The 21,001-nt window shown below is 40.0% G+C and overlaps 1 protein-coding gene across 5 annotated transcripts in view; it reads right to left on the bottom strand.

The window, feature by feature from the left end:
- The window catches only part of FAM222B (family with sequence similarity 222 member B), a 69,850-nt gene that overhangs the window by 8,843 nt on the left and 40,006 nt on the right, over window positions 1-21,001 (bottom strand). For 4 of the 5 annotated variants that reach the window (XM_056819521.1, XM_056819520.1, XM_056819517.1 and 1 more), the window contains one exon: window positions 7,690-7,811. In XM_056819521.1, the coding sequence (XP_056675499.1) occupies window positions 7,690-7,771 (82 nt within the window). In that variant the 5' untranslated portion in view covers window positions 7,772-7,811. Of the gene's footprint in view, window positions 1-7,689; window positions 7,812-18,967; window positions 19,443-21,001 lie in introns of those variants that run through there. The other variant, XM_056819518.1, reaches the window with a different exon arrangement.

The following is a 21,001-nucleotide window of genomic DNA, read 5'->3' on the forward strand; positions in this document are numbered from 1 at the left end:
AGATCTATAGGAAAGGAAGGAATTTAGACCAAGCAAGAGAAAGAATATTACAAAATATTAAAATGGATAAATTTGATTATATTAAATTAAAAAGTTTCTGTACAAATAAAACCAAATGCAACCAAAATTAGAAGGGAAGCAACAAATTGGGGAAAAAAATTTAGAACTAAAACCTCTGACAAAGCTCTAATTTCTTAAATTTATAAGGACCTATGTCAATTGTGCCCCCCCCAAAATCAAGCCATTCCCCAAATGACAAATGGTCAAGGGATATGATTAGGCAGTTTTCAGATAAAGCAATCAAAACCATCAATAAGGACATGAAAAAGTGTTCTAAATTAGAGAAATGCAAATCAAAACAATGCTGAGGTACCACCTCACACCTAGCAGACTGGCCAATACGACAGTAAAGGAAAATGTTGGTGGGAAATATGGCAAAATTGGGATACTAATGCCTTGCTGGTGGAGTTGTAAATTAATTTAACCATTATGGAAGGCAATTTTGAATTATGCACAAAGTGCTTTAAAAGAACCAGGAGAACATTGTACAGAGACCGATACATTGCAGCACAATCGATTGTAACTGACTTTGCTACTGGCAGCAATGCAATGACCCAGGACAATCCAGAGGAACTTGGGAGAAAGAACACTATCCACATCCAGAGAAAGAATTGTGGGAGCAGAAACACATGGTTCAATGGGGATGTCATTGGGGTTCTGATGTTAAAAGATCCCTCTACTACAGATATGAACAATACATAAATAGGTTTTGAACAATTATATATGTATAACCCAGTGAAACTGTTTGTCGGATTTGGGAGGGGGAAGAGGGAATCATGAATCATGTAACCATGGAAAAATATTCTTAATAAAAAAATAATAAAAGAATGCATACTCTTTGATTCAGTCATACCACTACTGGGTTTGTACTCCAAAGAGATAATAAGGAAAAAGACTTGTACAAAAATATTTACAGCTGCGCTCTATGTGGTGGCAAAAAATTGGAAAATGAGGGAGTATCCATCCATTGGGGAATGGCTGAAAAAATTGTAGCATCTGATGGTGATGGAATACTATTTTGCTCAAAGGAATAATGAACTGGAGGGATTCCATGTGAACTGGAAGAACCTCCAAGAACTGATGCAGAGTGAAATGAACAGAACTAAGAGAACACTGAAAATGAAACATTGTGGAACTATCCAATGCAATGCAGTTTTACTACTAGTAGCAATACAATAATCCAGGACATTCCTGAAGGATTTACAAAAAAGAATGTTATCCACGATGAGAGAAAGAAAACTTTTGGGGTTTCAGCTCTATGGTAAAAATGAATAATGTGGAAATAGGTATCAAGTGATAATATTTGTACAACCCAGTGGAATTGATTATCGGCTGCTCTGGGAGGGGGGGGGAGAAAACGAATCATGGAAACATAGAAAAATATTTTTTTAAAAATAAAATAATTTTAAAATAAAAAGGAGTTCATTTAAGCATTCTCTGATTTCTATCATGTTCTGATGGTGAATATGGGAGTGAGCAGAGGTGATTATGGATCAAGGTGCCAGAGTGTTCAAACCCTAAATGGTCTAGCCAAAGCTTTCCAAGCTCCTTTCCAATGTCTGGGAGGAGAAACTTAAAATCAACTTGGCAGAAACCATAATTTGAAAAGCAACTTATAAAATAAGAAAAAAGGTACTACAAAAGAACAGGTCTATTCAAGGAATACAAAACATTGGAGGAAGAGGGTTCTTAAGTCTTACTTCTGTTATTAATAGAATAGGTTCTTATTGGGTTATAAAGCAATTCAGATCGATAAGGCCATTTGCACTGGTTATTTCCTACTGGACACAGAAAAGAAACAAGTCAGCAGTTTATTAAAAAATGTTCACTAATTCTTTGGCCACAGGATAGAGGAGGTCATAATAGCATCTGGTACGGTATCTGCTGCCAAGACAAATAGAAGGCACAGAGCAGGCATATCTATGTCCACTGAATTAGTAATTCCTTCTAGGAGGGCAAAGCATTCATTCAAAAAGACAGACAGGGTGGTATAGCTAAAAGGACTGGACTTAAAGGGCTGAGAGACCTGGGGAATCCTACCTATAAACAGTGGCTGAGTGAGTCTGGACAAGTGACTTGATCTAGGGCAAATCTACTTGCTCATGTATAAAACAAAGACAAAAATCACCTTCAATGCCCATTTCATCAAAATTTAGTAAAGCTCAAATAATAGAAGGTGCTTCCTGGAGAGAGACAAAGTGTACAATTTAGAGCATGTAGGAATTAGAAGGGAACTTAGATCATTTACAGAGTCTATACCCCTCATTTTACAAATGAGGAAACAGAGGTCCAGTGAAAAGTGGTTTGCTTACAGTCATTGCGCAGCTTAATGGCAAAGCTGGGCCGAGAACTCTGGGCCCTTTGGATGCCAACGCAAGAGAACCATTCTGATTTTTCATTTAATTGACAGTAGCCTTTGGGTGGTGGTGGAAGTGGAGGATGACAGTGGGTCCTAAAAAGAACCCACTGAATAAAATATAGGAAGAACCAAGAGTAAAGCAAACTAGTTGTACTTGATACTACCATGCAGAGAAAAGGTGGATGTAATGACAGATGCCCTCTGTCAGGGTTGGCAAACCTTTTCCCAATTCAAGCACCCAGGAGTAAGGCATGCAAAAAAATATCCTTGGGTGCTGGGAAAAGGGAGAATGGAGCAACTTCCCAGTGCTGGCTTTTCACCTGTGCCGTGCGGCTTTGCCAACACAGCCCCAGTTTATTTTTAAATTGTAGGGTATATGGAGATTTGTTTGGAGGGATTGAAAAGAATGAAGACCTAGTAGAGAAGACTTGGAGGAAGTGAAGCTTTGTTCTCTTGTGGTAGACTGAGCCTGGGGGAACATAGGTCTTGCCAGAACAACACTTCCAATAGGTTCTGAAAATGCCTTAGCACTGCTCCTAATTCTCCCAAAGGTCCTTTTCCTGGGTCCTGCATCCCCTCCAGAAGGAAGCTGCCAGACAATCTGAAGAAAAGTCAGAGAAGAGATGACCATCTGGCATATCTTCTAGGCAGCTGTGGTTCTTTGGATGTGTTCATGTAATCCAAAGAATTGGACACACAAGTCATAAAGCTACCTGGGGTAGGGGAGTAGAGTTCAGGATTCAATGAAAGATATAGGAAAGGAGATGACTTGAGTTGAATAAGAAAACAGTGCAGAATGTTTTGCATGATAATACATTTGAATAAACCAGATTGAATTTGCTTGCCAGCTCTGGGAGGGGTCTCTCTGAATTATCTCTCTGATAATTCAGATCATAGAACTTTAAAACTTAGGTGGAAGTTTGTTATTACTTGTAGTTGGCAAAAAATGTTTAATTTAATTTTAAAAATGAAAATACATTAAGGCATATGTAGAACAAAATAAACCTCATCACAAAGAAAACTGCAAAAATTCAGAGTTTTAGACTTGTGAAATCAAGAATTATATTTTTAGAGAAGAAAAATGGGAGAATTAAGGAACATTTGGAGGAAAATAACTTCAAGGTCCAATTTTATTTTCCATTTCTGTGAAAAAGGATGAAGGAAAAGTGAGGATCAATTAAGACACAAGAAGGAAAAAGGAGAAGTAGCTGATAAGGCAAAGAAAGCAAAACCCAGCAAGTAGAATAAATCAGGTTAATTACCCAAATGGGTGGAAGTAGATTGGTGGATAGAGAAAACTGGTCAGAGAGGAGACTGGCATGAGGGAGCAAGAGAAGCTGCTATGGAATTGCTAAGAATAAGGAAAGGATGTGAGGTGGCTGCTCAAGTTATTAAGAAGCTGCTTAGGATTAAGAGAGAAGCAATTCCAATGAAACAAAAGGTAGGAATCTCCATCAGATTGGAGAGGGAGTAGGATCAACTTTGCAATGTGGCAGAGTGAGATGGTGCTGAATTTGGGGCCTGAGGTTCAGGGGATCTGGTTCAAATCTTGGCTCTTTGGGACCTCTGCAAAGTCATTCAACCTTTCTTGGTCTCATTTCAATATAAATGTAAAACACAATGTAGGAGCTGGAGAGGATAACCTCAGACCTTATATCTTGAAATCAGATTCTGTAAAATCCTACAATATTCATAATCGGAGACAGTCAAGAGTCCTCCTTTGTTCCAAATATAATCTAGTCTCCCTCTTGAGAGTGACACCAGGAATGGCCTCTACAATGAAGAGTAGGGACAATGGGTGATCCAAAAGAAGGAGCCAGGCCTCAATGGGGGAAAAGGAGATCCTAAGTCAGAAAAAGGAAAACGATCTTTTTTAGGTGACTAGGAAGGAAGAGATTATATGGAGGCAAAAGGGAAGAAAAAAGAAAATCTTGTACTATGAGGAAGAAATTGGCTGCTTGTCTTCTAGGAAATTATACGGCAGTTGAAAAAGCTGATTAGGAGAGAAGATTTGGAAAGGGAAAGAAGAGAAAAGCAGGCAGCTCCCCACCAACCCTCTCCTAGGACATTTATCTAAGGCATAATGGAGAATATTCTCACACTTCTCAGAATGGATGACAACTACCTCCTGGTGATTCATAGACACAAATGATATTGCCCAAAGGAACCCCAAAATGCTATCAATGGTTATGAAATCTCAGGCAGATTTGAAAACCAAAGAACACAAGGATGCATTTCCCTCAGTTCGGGCCACTGAAGGCAAAGGATGATGAGAAAAATTAATCTGAGAAGTGAACAGCTGGCTAAAAAAAGCAGGTTGTGAGAATAGGATTTGGACTTCTGGACCATGGTTTAAAGATGACATATTCCTTATGATGACAAAGGCTGGTAAGAAGGTGGTCTGATGTCTGTAAATCTCCCAGGGAAGGGGCCCTGCCTTCCCTTTAAGATGGAAAAAAGAAGGTTTTGTCTATGCACGTCCCCAAAATTAGACACTATAGAGAATAACTATAATAAAAAACAAAAAAGTAGTCAGTAGTAAAGTCCCATGATTTCAAATAACTCTATTTAAATGTCCAAAATTTAAATAGAAAAAGAAGACCTGAAGGTCCTGATATGAGAGGGAAATTTTGACCTCCTCAATATCACTGACATTCACCTGGATGAATAAGCCCATTACTGACAAGTAACTCTGAAGGGGACTGTTGTGGCTGTAGTATTAGGGGAATATACTCAACATGCAAAAAGCCTGCAAAAAGGGAGTGCCAGAGCATTTGGGTGGAGATCAGTAAAGAGATAAAAAGAAACCACTGTCATGAGTATATTCCAGACCACCTTGGCAGAAACAGATCACAAACCTGGGAGAAAAGGTATGATATAGTAATGAGGGAACACTTCAAATAGCCAGACATCTAGACTAAAGCAGATCAGACTGACTTGCCTGAGAAGAATTTTGTCCTTTGAAAAATGGAGAAACACAAACCTAACAAAGCACAAAACAAGAACTAATTTGTACGAACAGGGAGGAAATTAGTATATGGCACAGAAAATGATGACTAGTTATTCCTTGATCTTGCAATAGAAGAAAAAAAAAATTTTTTTTTTTGGGGGGGGGGGGGTTTCAATTTATTTTTCCATCTTAGAGTCAATACTGTGTATTGGTTCCAAGGCAGAAGAGTGGTAAGGGCTAGGCAATGGGGTTAAATGACTTGCCCAGGGTCACACAGCTAGGAAGTGGCTGAGTCCAAATTTGAACCCAGGACCTCCTGTCTCTAGGCCTGGCTCTCAATCCACTCAGCCACCCAACTGTACCTAGGGGGAAGAGATTTTAAAGGGTTTAAAGAAAAATACATAGGATTCCAAACATGGACTAAAATTCTACAAGGGAAATCACCCCAGAAAGAATCCATAGGTGAGAGTTCCTGAAAAGAACAGGCAGATGTGACTGTTGAGTTATCATAATATCTGAAAGATCATGGGAAACCTGAGATTGGTTACTCTGTAAATCTGGAAAAGGGCAAAAAGCTTTGATTTTCCATAAAAGGAAAAGAGATCAGTCTATAACCTGCTTCAATTCCTGGCAAAATTCTAGAAAGGATCATTTAATTGTAGATGGTTGCTAGACATCTTCAGACACTTATTAGTTGTGGGACCCTAGACAAGGCACTTCACCTCCATCTGTGTCAATTTCCTTAACTGTAAAACGGGGATACTAGCAGTCCCTAACTTGAAGGGTTGGTGGAGATCAAGACCAAATGAGGAAGTAGCTATAAAGCACTTAACACAGGGTCTGGTATACAGCAGGTACTCAATAAACACTTTAATTCCCTTGCCTTAAGAAAAGGAAGTAGTAATTAAAAGGGCTATGCTGGTTTCAAGACAGGTCTTGCTTAAACTTAAACATATTTACATTTGGCAGGGCCATTTGCTCTCAAATCTCCACAACCCTTCAAGTCAGGGGCTGCTGTGGTCCCTTCCTACAAATTCTCTGATCCTATTAGGGCAAGAACTTTGGACCACTTAACTCACAGCAAAAAGGGAAAATTGGTGTTGCTAAATCTTGCTCGACTGAGTCACAAAACTTTAACTGAAGAGTTGTAGCTTCAGTTCCACCATGAAAGAGAGCCAGTTTCATTAACTATTTTCAGACTTTGCATTGTGATTAACCAACAGCTGGCTGTCCTGAGATAAATTTAATTTGTTCCTAGAAGAAAAAAGGAAGCCCTGACAAAACTTATAGAAAGGGTGGCACCACCAGATGAAGAAATAAAGTTGATCCTCTTGGAGACAAGGCAAAACTTTTAACAATCATAAGAGCTATCCAAAATTGAAATGAGTTGGATAGACGAGCAGTCAAACCTCACTCAAAGTCAGAGGAACAAGTCTGAGGTCTGGCTGCTTGATTTCCCTCCTTTCAATTCAAAGTTACTATGATTTTTTAATTAACCCAAGTCCTCCCCTCCTTGGAGCATCACATTACTACCTCAGTTATTAACACCTCAGGCAGTGTCTTGCCCCCTTTGAGCCACCAGACCCAATAGCAGTGGCTTAGTAGCCCCTGGAAAAGACTCTAATAAGAGTGTCCAAAGGTCCACACTTGACAATCAGGGTTGGAGAGCAAGAACCTGGCAATAATTAAAAAACAACCTTCAACTGTGTCAGGGAAGCAGCTCTAAATCCCCACCCGAAGAAGGGTCATTCTACTTTCTGGCTGGCTGGCTCTAACCCAAAACTTACAATGAGCAAGACCAAAGGAAAGGAGTTCCTGACTGGCATCTGCCAGAGTCAAAGGCATACATGGTATCTGCAGGTGCCCTAATTTGTATTCACTGCTTCCACCTAACTAAACATGATAGAGACACAAAGCATCTACCATGTTGTTGTTCAGTGTTTCAGATGCTTTGTGTGTGACTCCATGTAGGGGTTTACTTGGCAAAAATTCTAGAATGGGAGGCAAACAGGGTGATGTGACTTGCCCAGGGTCACATAACTAGGAAGTTTCTGGGACTGGATCTGAAGATGAGTCTTCCTGATTCCAGGTCTGGCACTCTACCACTTAGCTGCCCCTTAAAAGTATCTACCCCTGGACAGTGGGCTTGGGATCCATCAACATGGATCTCACTGAAGCCTCATGCTGCTGGTATATGATTTGGCAGCTGTTCCCTCATTGTTTCCTCCAACTCAGGTTAAATATACTGGGGAGATTTAGCCTTCTGTTCTGCCTCAATTGTGAACAAGGAGCTGTGTCTAGTTCCACCCACATCACTTACATTTCTGAAGTCCAGTGTTCATCTGCGTGTGAGAGAGAAGCTGAAAGGACAGGTCACTTGGCCCAGGCAGACAGGCTAGCATGGCAGACCAGCATCAACATAACACAGGGCAGTCACTCACACTATAAGAAAAAAGAACATGATCAAGATACAAAAGGCACCAACCAAATATCAACAAATCACCAGGAGAGCCTGTGCCACTGTCACGCCTAGGTGGTATGACTAGGCCCCAGAATCTCCCAAATACGCAATTCAATTAGCAGTATGCCGACTCAAAATTTACCTATCATTTATCTAACTGCAGTAGCAGTTGGCTCCCAACTGTTGCCATGGCTAAGACATTTCAAATAGTACAGCTGTGTGCTCAAGAGTGAAAAAACTAGAAAAGTACTGCCTGTCCACACAGTTAAGTGACAAGTATCATTCCTTCTGGAGGAGCATTATCCCCACCCCATCCTCACCACCAAGGTAACCATTAGGCATTTGAACTTCCTTCCTATCTTCCACACCAACTAAAGAACAAGCTTCTAACTGAATTTCCTTAGTTATTTTGGATAGGGGTTCCTGTTGCTGCTGGAGAGGGATATAAAAGCTTTTTGTACTATAGTCACAGGCTAGGGCCATAACAGCACCATCTCACTAGGTCCAAGTAGGCCACATCTCATCTAGCTAAGGAGGATGTTTTCCCCCCCGAAATCAGAACAAAGACCTTGGGGGTGAAGGGGGTGCACTCAAGGTGGAGAAGAGGTCTAGCCTAGCTCTAGTAGCCTGTCTCAAACTAGGGAGAATATCATAGATTCACAGAAGTAGGGAAGTAGATTCTCTCTCCTGACCACCTCCTGACAACATATGACCTTTAAAAGCCAAATAACTTTTAGATAAGTGGAAGGCCCCACTATGTTCACAAATAGGTTATTTGAATCTGGGGGTTCTCTCATCCCACTTGTCTGTCCCATCTTTAAATGGCCTTTCAGGGCAAAGAGATCTTTTGGTACTCAGAATGAGGTCGTATCTTGTGTCCCTGATTCAGCCTCCAACTACAATGGACAAAGTTTAAAAAAAATGCAACAAGCAAATGCTAAGGAAAAAAAACACTACCTCAAAAAACATGAGAACTTAGTTGGCAAAAGGCTTTTATGGAGCTCCATAACCTCCAAGTCTACCTTCAGTCACCCTGAACAAACTGACACATCTACAGGTTGTAAGGATAATTCCCAGTCTGACTGCATCAGCCTGAGTGTCATTAGCTCAAATTTCCTGTTGTAGGGGTACCCTTGGCAAAGATAGAAGACTTTTTAAAGAGCATAGGTCAATCTGGTTGCTAAGATAGATGGAAGCATTAAACTGGAAATTTCTTCCCCTAACAGAGCTAGAAAATTAGGGAAATACCAGTTAAGTCCAAAGGTTAAAATTACAGGCCCTTTCCTGAGAAGGGAATTCAAATTTATCAGAAAGAGAATTATCTCAAACATTACAAAAAGTAACAGCCAAATATAGATCACATGCCTCATAGGGAATGAGATTATACAGTCTGGAAAGAGAAACTTGGCTTTTTATGTCTGTGGATGATTAGAAAAACAAGCAGTCCTAGTGTTCCACTAGAAGCTCTTGGAAGTACAGATGTTCAAAATTTGTTGATGAGGGAAAATAAATGGGAGCATTGAGTGGCAAACCAACCACATCTGGGTGAGAATTGTTCCTCCAATCTCTTTTCATACCCAATCAAGAGCCAAACACCAATCAGGAACTGAGAATATTCGGTCAATTCTAGAACATTTTTAGAAACAATAATCTCAGAGAGAAAACAGAAAACTGAAGGCAGTGATATTCTAGTCTTATGAAGATGGTGTTTTGATCCCAAAGTAGACAAGGAAAAAGAACCTTTTATCAACAAAAACCCAAGAAGACTAGTGCCATGGAAAGTAACAGCAACAGAACATAAATTAGTATCAAGGAGAGTGCTCTAATTGTTGTTACTAAAGGTAACATGGTTCTCAAAACATTTTGGCCTCAGGACTAGACTATATTAGATATTAAAACATCTTCATATTAGAGAACAGCTGACTTAGTAGTGGACAGAGTCTTGAAATCAGAAAAAGCAGGTTCAAGTCCTACACTAGCAATGCCACCAAGGGCGGGCTGTGACCTCTGGGGACAGTTCTCTAAGACTATCAGTTACAGACTTGTGGCTTTCCATCAGTGGAGGCAGTTTTCACACCTGCGGGTAACCTAACCCCAAAGATCTGTAGAAACAACCTCAGAAAGGAAATAAAGTAAATATATGTCTGTCACTTCCTCATATTTGAGGAAATTTGAAAAATACCAGTTTGGACAACTACAATTCCATAAGAACTAGAGTCTGTTAAAATCTTCTTTTGGGCACCATCCACCTCCTTTCACCAAGTTTTAAAAACAAAACAAAAAAACCCCAACAACTCAACCTTCTGCAGAAGAGCAGTGAAGACTAGGCAACTGAGGTTAAATGACTTGCCCAGGGCCACACAGCTAGGAAGTATTTGAAATTAGGACCCTCCTGTCTCCAGGCCTGGCGCACTACCCACTGAGCCACCTAACTATTTCCTTTCTATTCGATTATTAAAGCTACTGGAACTATGAATGCAAATAAAAATGATTGTGCAAATTCAAATGTCTCGAAGGGAGGGATTTTATAAGGTAGCAAAGGAGTACATCCTAGGCATTAGGAACAGCCCATGGAAATAGGAGATGGAATACTATTGTGTAAGGAACAGCAACAAGACCAGTTTGGAAGGTCTACAGAGTTAGTATGGGACTTGAAAGGTAGGTTGGGACCTGGTTGTTAAGGGCTTTTAAAGACAAACACATCAAGTCAACTAGAATTTATTAAGTGTCTATTATGTATGTTACGTAATTGGCCCCAAACAGTCCCTGTTCTCAAAGACCTCATAGTCAAATAGGGAAAACAACATGCAAACAACAAAATATAAACGGGGGGGGGGGGGGGGGGGTGCATTATGAAGGATTTAAAAAGTCAAACAGGATTTTGTATTTGATCTTGTAGGTAACAGTCAACCTCTGGAGTTTACTGAATGGGGGGGGGGGGTAAAATATGCATTCAAGGAAGATCAATTTGACAATTTTGTGGGAAAAGGCCTAGAATGGAGACTTGACACAAAAAGGCCAACGGCAGGCTACACAGATAGCATTAGTCCAGGCGTGAGATGCTGAGGACCTGCATGAAGGTGACGGCAGTGAGGGAGGAGAGAAAGGAGTATTTATTAGAGAGCTTATAAAAGCAGAAACAAGACTTTTTAACTAATTGAATACAGAGTGAGAGAGAGGGAGTGAAAAGCTGAAGATGAAACCTAGGTTGCAGATCTGGGTGACTGGCAGGATGGTAGTACCCTGGACCATAAGGAGGAAGTTAGGCAAAGGGAAGGTTTGGGGAAAAGGATAATGAATTCTGTTTTGGATATATCCAAAGCATTTCATATATCTAAAGAACATTCAGTTTGACTAATCCAAACAATGGACAATTGGAGATATGAGACTGAAGGTGATCCTAGAAGCAACAGAAAGCCACAGAAATTTAATAGAAAAGTAGCATGAAAGTGGCCTCTAAAGGAAAATCTCAGTGTGGACTAGAGCATAGGGGACAATGAGGGGGGCAGCAAGGTGGCTCAGCGCATAGAGAACCAGGCCTGGAGTCAGGAGAATCTTGCTTCAAAAGTCTGGTCTCAGATACTTCTTAGCTGTATGACCCTGAGCAAGTCACTTAACCTCAGATGCCTAGTTCTTCCACCTTAGAACAAAGATAGAAGGTAAGAGTTTCTTAAAAAGAAGAAAAGAAAAAAAATTTAAAAAGAAGTGATGCAGACCTGAATGAAGGTGGTAAGCAATAAGAAGCTGATAAATATGAAATGTAGAAATAGAAACAGCAAGATCTGGCAACTGATTACCATGTCAGGTGAGGAAACAAGGATATCACTGAGATAGAGGTAGTGACCATGACCTCTAGAGAAATAGTTAAGGTCAAAAAAGAGGTTAGGATGGGATGGGAATGGGGAAGGAAAGTTATCTCAGGACTTAATTAGATTTCTAGGAGATCAGTTAGAAATGTCTAACAGGCAAATGGTAAGGCAGTATAGTGGCACTCGGGAAAGAGAATGAACCTGAATATACAGATTTTGGCAACATCCACCTAGGGATAATTAAAGCCACAGGAGCTAATGAGGTCACCAAATGACAGAATGTAGAGAAGATCCAGGACAATGTCTTGAGCTACACACCTATAGTTAGGGTACACCTATCATACTCCTATGTAATGACTGATGAACCAGGAGCAAATGAGAAGCAATAAAATACAAGGGAAACCAGGAGACTAAAGCCCAAATAGAGAGTACAAGGGAGAAGAAAATTATCAATATTGTCAAATGCTGTAGAGGTCTAGAAAATAAGGATTAAGAAAAAGCCAAACAGATTTAACTGTAAGAAATCTTTAGTAAAGTTTGGAGAAAGCAGCTTCGGGTCAGTGATGCCAGAATTCAAGAAGTCAGAGGCAAAGGGCTAAAAGTGGTAGGAGAGAAAATCAGTGAATAGCGTTTTTTCAGTTGTTTGGCTAAGTGGGGGATACAAGACCATATTGTAGGAGGACAGTAGGGTCCAGTGAAAGTTTGGGGATGTAAGATCTGAGCACATTTGAAGGCAGCAGAGAAGGAGCCAGTGGGTAAAGAGAGGCTAAAGATTAGAGAAAGGATAACTAAATAGACAATATGCTAGAGAAGGCAGAAGGAGATGGGATAAAGGACCAAGTATAGGGAAGAAGGCACTCTCATTTTCAAAGAAAAGCATAAAGGAGAATGTGAGAGGTGATATGACAGAAGGAAAAAGAAACTCTCCTAGAATGGCCTCTACTTTATTATTTTCCTCTGAAGTTGGAGGCAAAATTTCTAACATAGAGAAATGTAGAGGAAGTATGGAAGGTCTGAGTAGAAGAGTTTTGGATTTCAAGAGGAAAATGATGGAGGATAAAATATCATATATTTTCACAGAGGGAGAAATATATACATTTCTTGCAAAGGAGTTATAGAAAAATAACAGAATGACTCCCTAAAAATTTCAGAAAAGCATTTTTTATACGTTAGGTGCCCTGGTGGACACTTGAACCCCAAGGTCCTCCATGACTTTTCCAGAATATTGTCGTTCTCCTGTTTCCAACAACATCTATAATTCTCTTTTATCACTACTAGTTGATACCCTGAGTAAAGCACAATTCCTACTTTGTCCTTTTTAACTTGTGTTCAGGGTAGATATCCAACTACCATCCTAAGCCCTTTGGTATTTTGGCTAAGAAATGTCTGGCTTCATTGTAGGTCACAGTTAGACAGAGCTGAGCAGCAGAAACAGGGGTGGAAGTCTCCCTGTGGCAAGGTCAGACTGGCTTTATTTAGCTCTGATCTAAGTGCAGAACAGTATTTTCCAAAGGAGGGCAGGTGAAGATGGCCAGGGGCTGTGATCTTGATCTGTGAAAAAATAGGAAAAAAACAAACACCTCCTACCCAAGCTCTATCCCAAAGAGGAGGGATAAGTGCTTTCTAGAACTGCAAAGCATTCCTTGGGAGGCCTGGAAAATGAGAATAGACCTTTGATTTAAAAATCTCAAACCACCCATACACTTTGATTAGCATATGGCTTTCCCTTGAACTTAAATTCCAATATGATTTTGTAGCCAATACTTTCAGATGCATAACTGGACCTAGAAATCAACACTTCCACTAATTGGAAGGGGACTTGAAATCTAGCTTCTGGCTCAGAAGGGGAGCTTGTGCTAACTCCATGTTAAGGAAGTGAGAGAAACAGAAAATGTTGAGAAAAAAGCTAAAGACAAATCCTTACTGTACCACACTGTGAGGACACCTATCTGGGTGGGCTATCTACCCACCGAAATGAGACTCACTGCTCCACTAATCCTCTCAGCTCAAAGAATCATAGATTCAGATTTGGAAAGGACTTTAAAAAGGCCACAAGGAGGCAGCTAGGTGACAATGGATAAGCATCAGGCCTGGAGTTTGGAAGACCTAGGTTCAAATTTGATGTCTGACACTTCCTGGCTGTGTGTAGGCAAGTCACTTAACCTGGACTACCTAACGCTTGCTGAATTAATACTAAGACAGAAGGTAAGGATTAATTAAAAAACTTTTTTTCCCAAGGCCATCAAGCCCAGCCTCCTCATTTTACAGAGGAAGAAACTGAGGCCAAAAGAGGTTAGGTGATTTGTCCAAGGTCATACAGAGTAGTGACAGAGCCAGAATTTGAACAGTATCCTTTTATTTCAAATTCACTGCTTTTCCTCTGCCTTGTGTTTTCTTTGCCATTACTCCTTGCACTGATTGGCAATGTGAAATCCTGAGGACTATCTACCTTTTTCTCATCCCTTCCCCCAATTTAGCTCTTCCACATACACAAAAGCATGATCAGCATTCGCTTCTGAATTAAACCATGGTCCCAGGAATGAAGCGCTGTTTATGGATTTTAATTAAAATATGAAATTGGGGGCGGTGGCATCTCTGAGACCCCAGGTAAAGAGGTAAAATGTTATATACCCTTTGTTATTTATGACTCCAATTTATAAAAGCACTCAACAGTGAAAATCCTGAGGGCATATGCATGGTAAGAGAATGTGATTAAAACTAATTGTGAGATCGCATTAATTAAAAGACTCATTACCATTATCCTTGGTAAAGTTCCCCCTTCCAGGAGCTACCCAAAGGCTCCTTGGGATAATGCCTCTCCATCACTCCAAAAGAATCTATATTATGTTTTTCTTTTTGCCTGTAAAACTGCTACCCAGATCTTAAAGACCCAGATGGGTCCAAGAAAGGGACAAAGAATTAGTGACAAAGGCAAAAAAGGAACTAAAAGATCCATTTTTGACAAAGAGATCCTACTACTCACTCACCAATGAAGCCCAAGGCAAAAAGCAAGGTTCTACATACCAAAATATTTATAGCAGCACCTTTTATGGCAGTAAAGGACTTAGAAACAAGTGGATGTCCATTGATTCGAGAATGACTAAAAAAATGGTGGCACATGGAACATTACTGTACCCCAAGAAATGAAGCATGAAAAATTCCAAGGAACTATAGATAAGATCATGAAAACAAAAGGCACAATGCCTGGCAAAAACATAGATGAAGATATACTTCCCTCCTTTTTTTGGAGAGGTAAGTGGAGGAAAGGGAGAATATTAAGGGTATGAAATGTTGCATATGCTGCCAGATCAAGTAGTTTAAAATTCTTGTTACAAGGAAGCCTTGCAAGATAGGGGAGGAAATTGATCCAGCCATACCACTGTTGGGTTTATACCCCAAGGAGATAAGGAAAAAGACTTGTACAAAAATATTTATAGCCGCGCTCTTTGTGGTAGCAAAAAAACTTAGAAAATGATTTGGGGAATGGCTGAACACAATTGTGGTATCTGTTGGTGATGGAATACTATTGTGATAAAAGGAATAATGAACTGTAAGAATTCCAAGAGAACTGGAATGACCTCCAGGAATGGATGCAGAGTGAAAGGAGCTGAACCAGGAGAACCTTATACACAGAGACTGATGCACTGTGGCACAATTGAATGTAATGGACTTCTCTACCAGCAGCAATGCAATGATCCAGGACAATTCTGAGGGACTTAAGAATGCCATGCACCTCCACAGAAAGTTTTCTTGGGAGTTTTCTTAGAAACACAGAAGAAAAACAGCTGCTTGGTCACATGGTTCAATGGGGATATGACTAGGGATGTGGACTCTAAATGATCACCCTAGTGCAAATATCAATACTATGGAAATAGGTCTTGATCAATGACACATGTAAAACCCAGTGGAATTGCTTGTTGGCTATGGGGTGGGAGTAGAAGGAGGAGAGGGAAAGAACATGAATCATGTAACCATGGAAAATTTTTCTTTATTAATCAATTAAATAAAATTTTAAAAAGATAAGGAAGGAATTGATTTAGCAATAAGTTTATGTAAAAACAAAGCTATAAGGTTAAAAAGGAATCATTGGCTACTAATGATGGGACAAAGGCACTGCTTTCGAAAGAGAAAGCCTGTAGAGGGATGGAAGACTTTCTATTCAGCTGGTCAGGTTCTTCTATTTTTGCTGTAAGATCTCCAATGGGAAATTACACACACTGGCAGAGCAGGATGAAGACAAATATGAATCTCATACTGACCCTGGAGGTAGATGATCTTACCAACTAAGGAAACAGTCATCACCATTCAAACAATGCAAATTCCTTTACTTATTCCTCAGAAGCATTTTGGTCCATCTCCAATTCAATGGTGTCACTCTCCAAATTCAAAGGGAGGCAGGCATGAGTGAAATCTAGGAGGCGTCACTATACAGAGGGCTTCCCATACTCCATATATAGTTTAGGGTGCTACTCTAAGGATCCACCCCCAATATAGCTAGTGTTCACTTCCCTTTGTGGCTTCAAACAATGTGTTCTATCATATTCACTGTGGAAGGAAAATTCATTTTGGTCATTTAAAAATGAGTGGTCAGACTATATGATCTCTAGTTTTCAAGATCTAAATTTCATGAATTTCTGACCTATTCTATAATGGCTTAATGACATGGCCCAGTGTCATCCCAGTCTCCTCCTTCTCTTAGAAGATATATATATATATACACAGATATATCCAGTACAGGGTTGATAATTATCTCCAATCTCTGCCACTGTTCCCAACCCTAAAGGATACAAACACCTAGGGCAGGATTCTGAAAACTGCTCTGAACAATTTACCTCTAAGATACTGTGAAAGGGGTGGGTCCTGGGGGAGGCTCTGGCTAGGAGTAAAGGGGAAAGAAACATTTTTGCACTATACTGTCAGTTTCCCTTGGCTTCTTTTCTTAATGTGTGCTAAATGGAAGTCATTTATGTATCTGAAAATGCATGCTTTGTGGGTTTCAGGCACCTAAATCAGGCTCTAATTTTTCATTATCCTCTGTAATGAGCTTGCCTTCCCAAAGCCCTTTCAGGAAGGGCATCAGGGTTGGAGGCTGGTTTATTGATGAATGGCTTTAGGAAGACCAACTGACCACAGGATGAAAAAGACCTATTCATGAATTCAATTCAAGCTGTTGGATTCCTGGAGAACTCTGCTCACAGGATACCATGGCATTGTGCCCAGCAAGACACAAAGGAAGAAAACAACAACAGAAAGGCAGTAGAAAGAATTTATCTTCCTCCAGATTAGGCACAAATGTTGAATTTTTACCACCTTTGGCAATTTCTTTGAAAACTTGTGCTGATTCAGAGTATTCCAAATTGCTTATTCAGGTGAACTGGAACACAACAAATAAAGGGCAAATTGTATAATCAGCCTTTTATCTTCAAAGCCTGAGGCCCACATGCCAACATTTAGGAATTCCGGGCCAAAGGACTGAGTCACCTAAAAATACTAACTTCAGCTGCAGAAGAGGAAACTGAGGCAAAGGGTCATGCTGAGAAGGATTTCAAAGTGGGGAAATTTTGAGGGAGGGAAAGCCTAAAAATGAGTCCAGACTGGATCCCAAACAAGCTTCAAAGTCTGCCTCAAAAGGCCACTTATTAGCCCTGTAGAGATTAGCTTAAATACCATTAGCACAAGTGTGTTGGAACTAAATCAGGTCTAGTCAAGCAAATCTTCATGGTAAAGATGTGAAGTAGAAATGGGAGTCACAAAAGGGGAAATGGAACAAGTCAAAAGCCATGGACATTTGGCTGCAGATTCCCTTGTTACTTTACCTCTCCAGAGCCTGTGTATTTAGCAACAAGTGAGTAGCCAAAGAGGCTCTCCTGTGCTGACAAAAGTTTTCCTTCACTCCCATGCCCCCTCATGAAAGCGATTCAAAAAGGCCCCCACACCTCCTGGGGGACTGCCAAGCAAAGGAAGGCTTGTCTAGATGCAAGCACTCACATCTTAGCTCTGCCACTGGCAACCAGGAGAGAATTACCAGCTCTCTGTTAGCTCTACAGAATGAGGAGACTGGACTGGATACCCACAAAGGAATAGGGATGTTCAAAAGTGGGAAATAAATGACAAAGTTACTCACAAACAGCCCTACTTAGGTCTTTTTGAAAGCTGAATTAGCTGTAGCCCTCAGTTTTGCCTGCATTGTTATTTAGGGTAAACTTTTAAAAATTACTTATTATGGATAATTTTTAATTTTGAACATTACACAGGCTGGTAATAGAAAGTCATTCTGGGATTTAAAATATGCTATTTCCCAAAGGGATTATAATCTACATTTGGATAACTGAGAGTTAGCCCATTTTGTATTAACTAGGGGATCAAAATAAACACAAGCACTATTTCCTCAATGTTGATATAGAATAGATGCCATTTGTTTCACTATAAAAACCCAACATCTTAAGATCAATTTCTAGAGCACCTACGTGGCACAATGGATAGAGAACCAGGTCTGGAGTTGAAAGGACCTGAGGTCAAATCTGGTCTCAGGCGGACTAGCTGTATGACCCTGGGCAAATGCCTATCCCTTGCTCTTCTGCCTTGAATTATTACTAGGTCAGAAGGTAAGGGTTTAAAAAAAATTGTTTTTAAAAGAGCAGTTCCTTGTCAGTCTCCAAAACTCTTTCATACCCATTTCTTCGACAAGAAATAAATGCTTACTGGCTAACTTGTTTCAGATAATCCAATGAGGCAAGTAGAGCAGGGTAGGTTACCCCTGTTTTAGAGATGAGGAAACTAAGATAAGGCCTAAAACAATAACTGACTTGTCCAAAATCCTACAGTTAAGTAAACCCCTCTACATTAATCCCATGTTCCTTCTACCATATCACACTTTCAACTTGCTACCCCAGACATACTAATAAAATTAGTTCTAATAAAACCTCTGTAACTAAACTGTACATTGTGCCAGTGGCAGCCGTTTGATCTGGGGCACTTATCTGCCCCAGACCAAAGTCCAGCATTACCAGACTGCCACTTTGGAACTGCCTCTTAACAGAGCCATTAGTAGGATGGGCAAACTGACAGTTCAGACCACATTAACAAGACATTAGGAATACAACTACAGGACTCAAATTAGTAGAAAAAGTAAGCTTTGAATACAAGTATGTGGCTGAATTATGTCATGGGAAAGTGGCATTACTCCCCGAGAGGAAATTATGTCAGAAAATAAAGCAAATAATTAGGGAACAGTTACTCTCTTTTCCTCAGCCAGAAAGTTCTCCCATACTTGTCCTTGATGGCCAAGGAAAGCAGTGACCGCTAACTAACTTTGAATTCAAACTCACCCTTCAAATGCATGTACATGACTGCCACTTTCTCCAGGAAGGTTTGTGGAGTCAGTCTTCCAACAGAGGAGAACCACAAAAAATTAGCAAAGAGCAAAATGTTGATGAGTTGGTGAGTGGCTAAATAGAAGTATGATAGTGTTGTATCCTGTGATTCAATTTAAGATGGTAAATATGAGAGCTATAGAGATATGGAGAGGCTTCTATGGAATAGTGTGATGAAAAGAACACTAGATTTGGAATCAGAAGACTTGGGTTCAAATCCCAATTATGCTTTTAGAACCCAGAGAATTGGAGTAAATCCTGTTAACTCCCCAGGCTTCCATTTCCTCTTCTGGAAAATGAGTTTGGACTAAATTATCTCAAAGACCCCTTCCAGCTCTAAACCTGAAAAATCCAAGTAAATAATGCAAAGCAAGCAAGCAAAATAATACACACAATAATGCCTATAAAAAGTGGTTAATGTGTACACAAATATATTTTTTAAAACAGAAAAAGGTGCCAGAGGCTAAACAAGTGACATTTTGTACATAACAATAATTTTTAAATTTATATGTTATGTATCATTAAATTATATAATGAGTGTATATTGATTTTATTGTAGGAGAGAGGAGAGAAAGGGGAGTGGGAGAGAGGAAGGGAGGAGACAGAGAGAGAGGGAGAGAGAGAGGGAGAGAGAGAGACACACACACACACAGAGATTATTAAACAGTATGCTGGGTTGCTTCAGTGAGATCTAAGGAAGAAAAAGGCAAGGGCACTAGATTATCTGAACGACCCTTCTAAATAGTAGCAGGACTGGGTTAAATCACTTTAGTTAGGAAGAAGAATTCAGGTTTGTTGGTTTGGTTTTTTGGGGGTACAATTAGAATGCACCACCTTGCGATAACTGCATGAAATCCTCCAGCCACTGAAACATTTGAAAGATGAGGAGTGGATAGCAAATCCAATCTAAGCAGGCCCCAAACCTAGAAAAACACAACAGGGCTCCTTAGTGCTGTACTAGGTCTCATAAGAGAAACTCCAAAGACCCATGGCTGTGCCAGATGCCTAAAACAAAAGACTTTGGGGAAGCCAGAAAGAATGCTAACCCTTTAAGAGACCTGGGTACTACACTGCACTCTCTACAAATCACTGCTCTCAAAATCAGTAAAAAATGTATTCTGTCCTATTCTTTCATCAATAACAGAAAATCTGTTTACAAAGATAACTGCAGCCTCAACTCTAAGAGCAATCATAACCTCAAAATAGGAAGGGGAGAAAAAGAGGTACAGGAGTCAGAGAAGGGCCACTAGGGAAGAGAGCACAGACCAGAGCGTGCGTGTGTGTGTGTGTGTGTGTGTGTGTGTGTGTGTGTGTGTGTGTGTGTGTGTGAGAGAGAGAGAGAGAGAGAGAGACAGGTGTGTCAATCTCTTATAAGGCCCTGGGCCCAGAGTGGGTGCTTATAAAGAAAACGACAGATTCATTTCAAGTACAACTTTTTCATTTTTTAGTTTTTAAATTAGTAAAAGAAACCAGGGTCTGGAAACTAGTGTCCTAAATAGCAAGTTTGTGCACCATCCTTTTGTTTTTTTAAATATATTTAAATTACCACACTTTGACAGCACACTTTATCTGAATGAAATTCTGCACCACAGACATAATCATAGTAAAGTTATTTTTAAAAATTCTTAGATATACTCTGGAAGATACCTCTCACTGAAATCACTTTGCTAAGTGGACTGTGACAAGATTATAAAGGAGATATGAAAAATTACATTTTAACATTTGGCCATAAACGGAAGCTAAGTGATGAGATACAAGAAGCAGAAACCAGTTCAATAAGGGGGGAGAGGCTGTAAAAATCCAGCCAGGGAACTCTCTTCACGCTTTGGATATTAGATTAGGATAGTATGCTCCCCAAATTGGAGGAGCCCCTATTCACAAAAAAGGAAAATTAAAAAAAAAAAAAGAGAGAGAGAGAGAAACCAAGTCAAAGTATTTTAAAATGAGCTACACACCCTGGAATCCTTTAAACTTCACAATAGTTAGAAG

Source organism: Monodelphis domestica, chromosome 2 (assembly GCF_027887165.1).
Source record: "Monodelphis domestica isolate mMonDom1 chromosome 2, mMonDom1.pri, whole genome shotgun sequence".
Taxonomy (NCBI): domain Eukaryota; kingdom Metazoa; phylum Chordata; class Mammalia; order Didelphimorphia; family Didelphidae; genus Monodelphis; species Monodelphis domestica.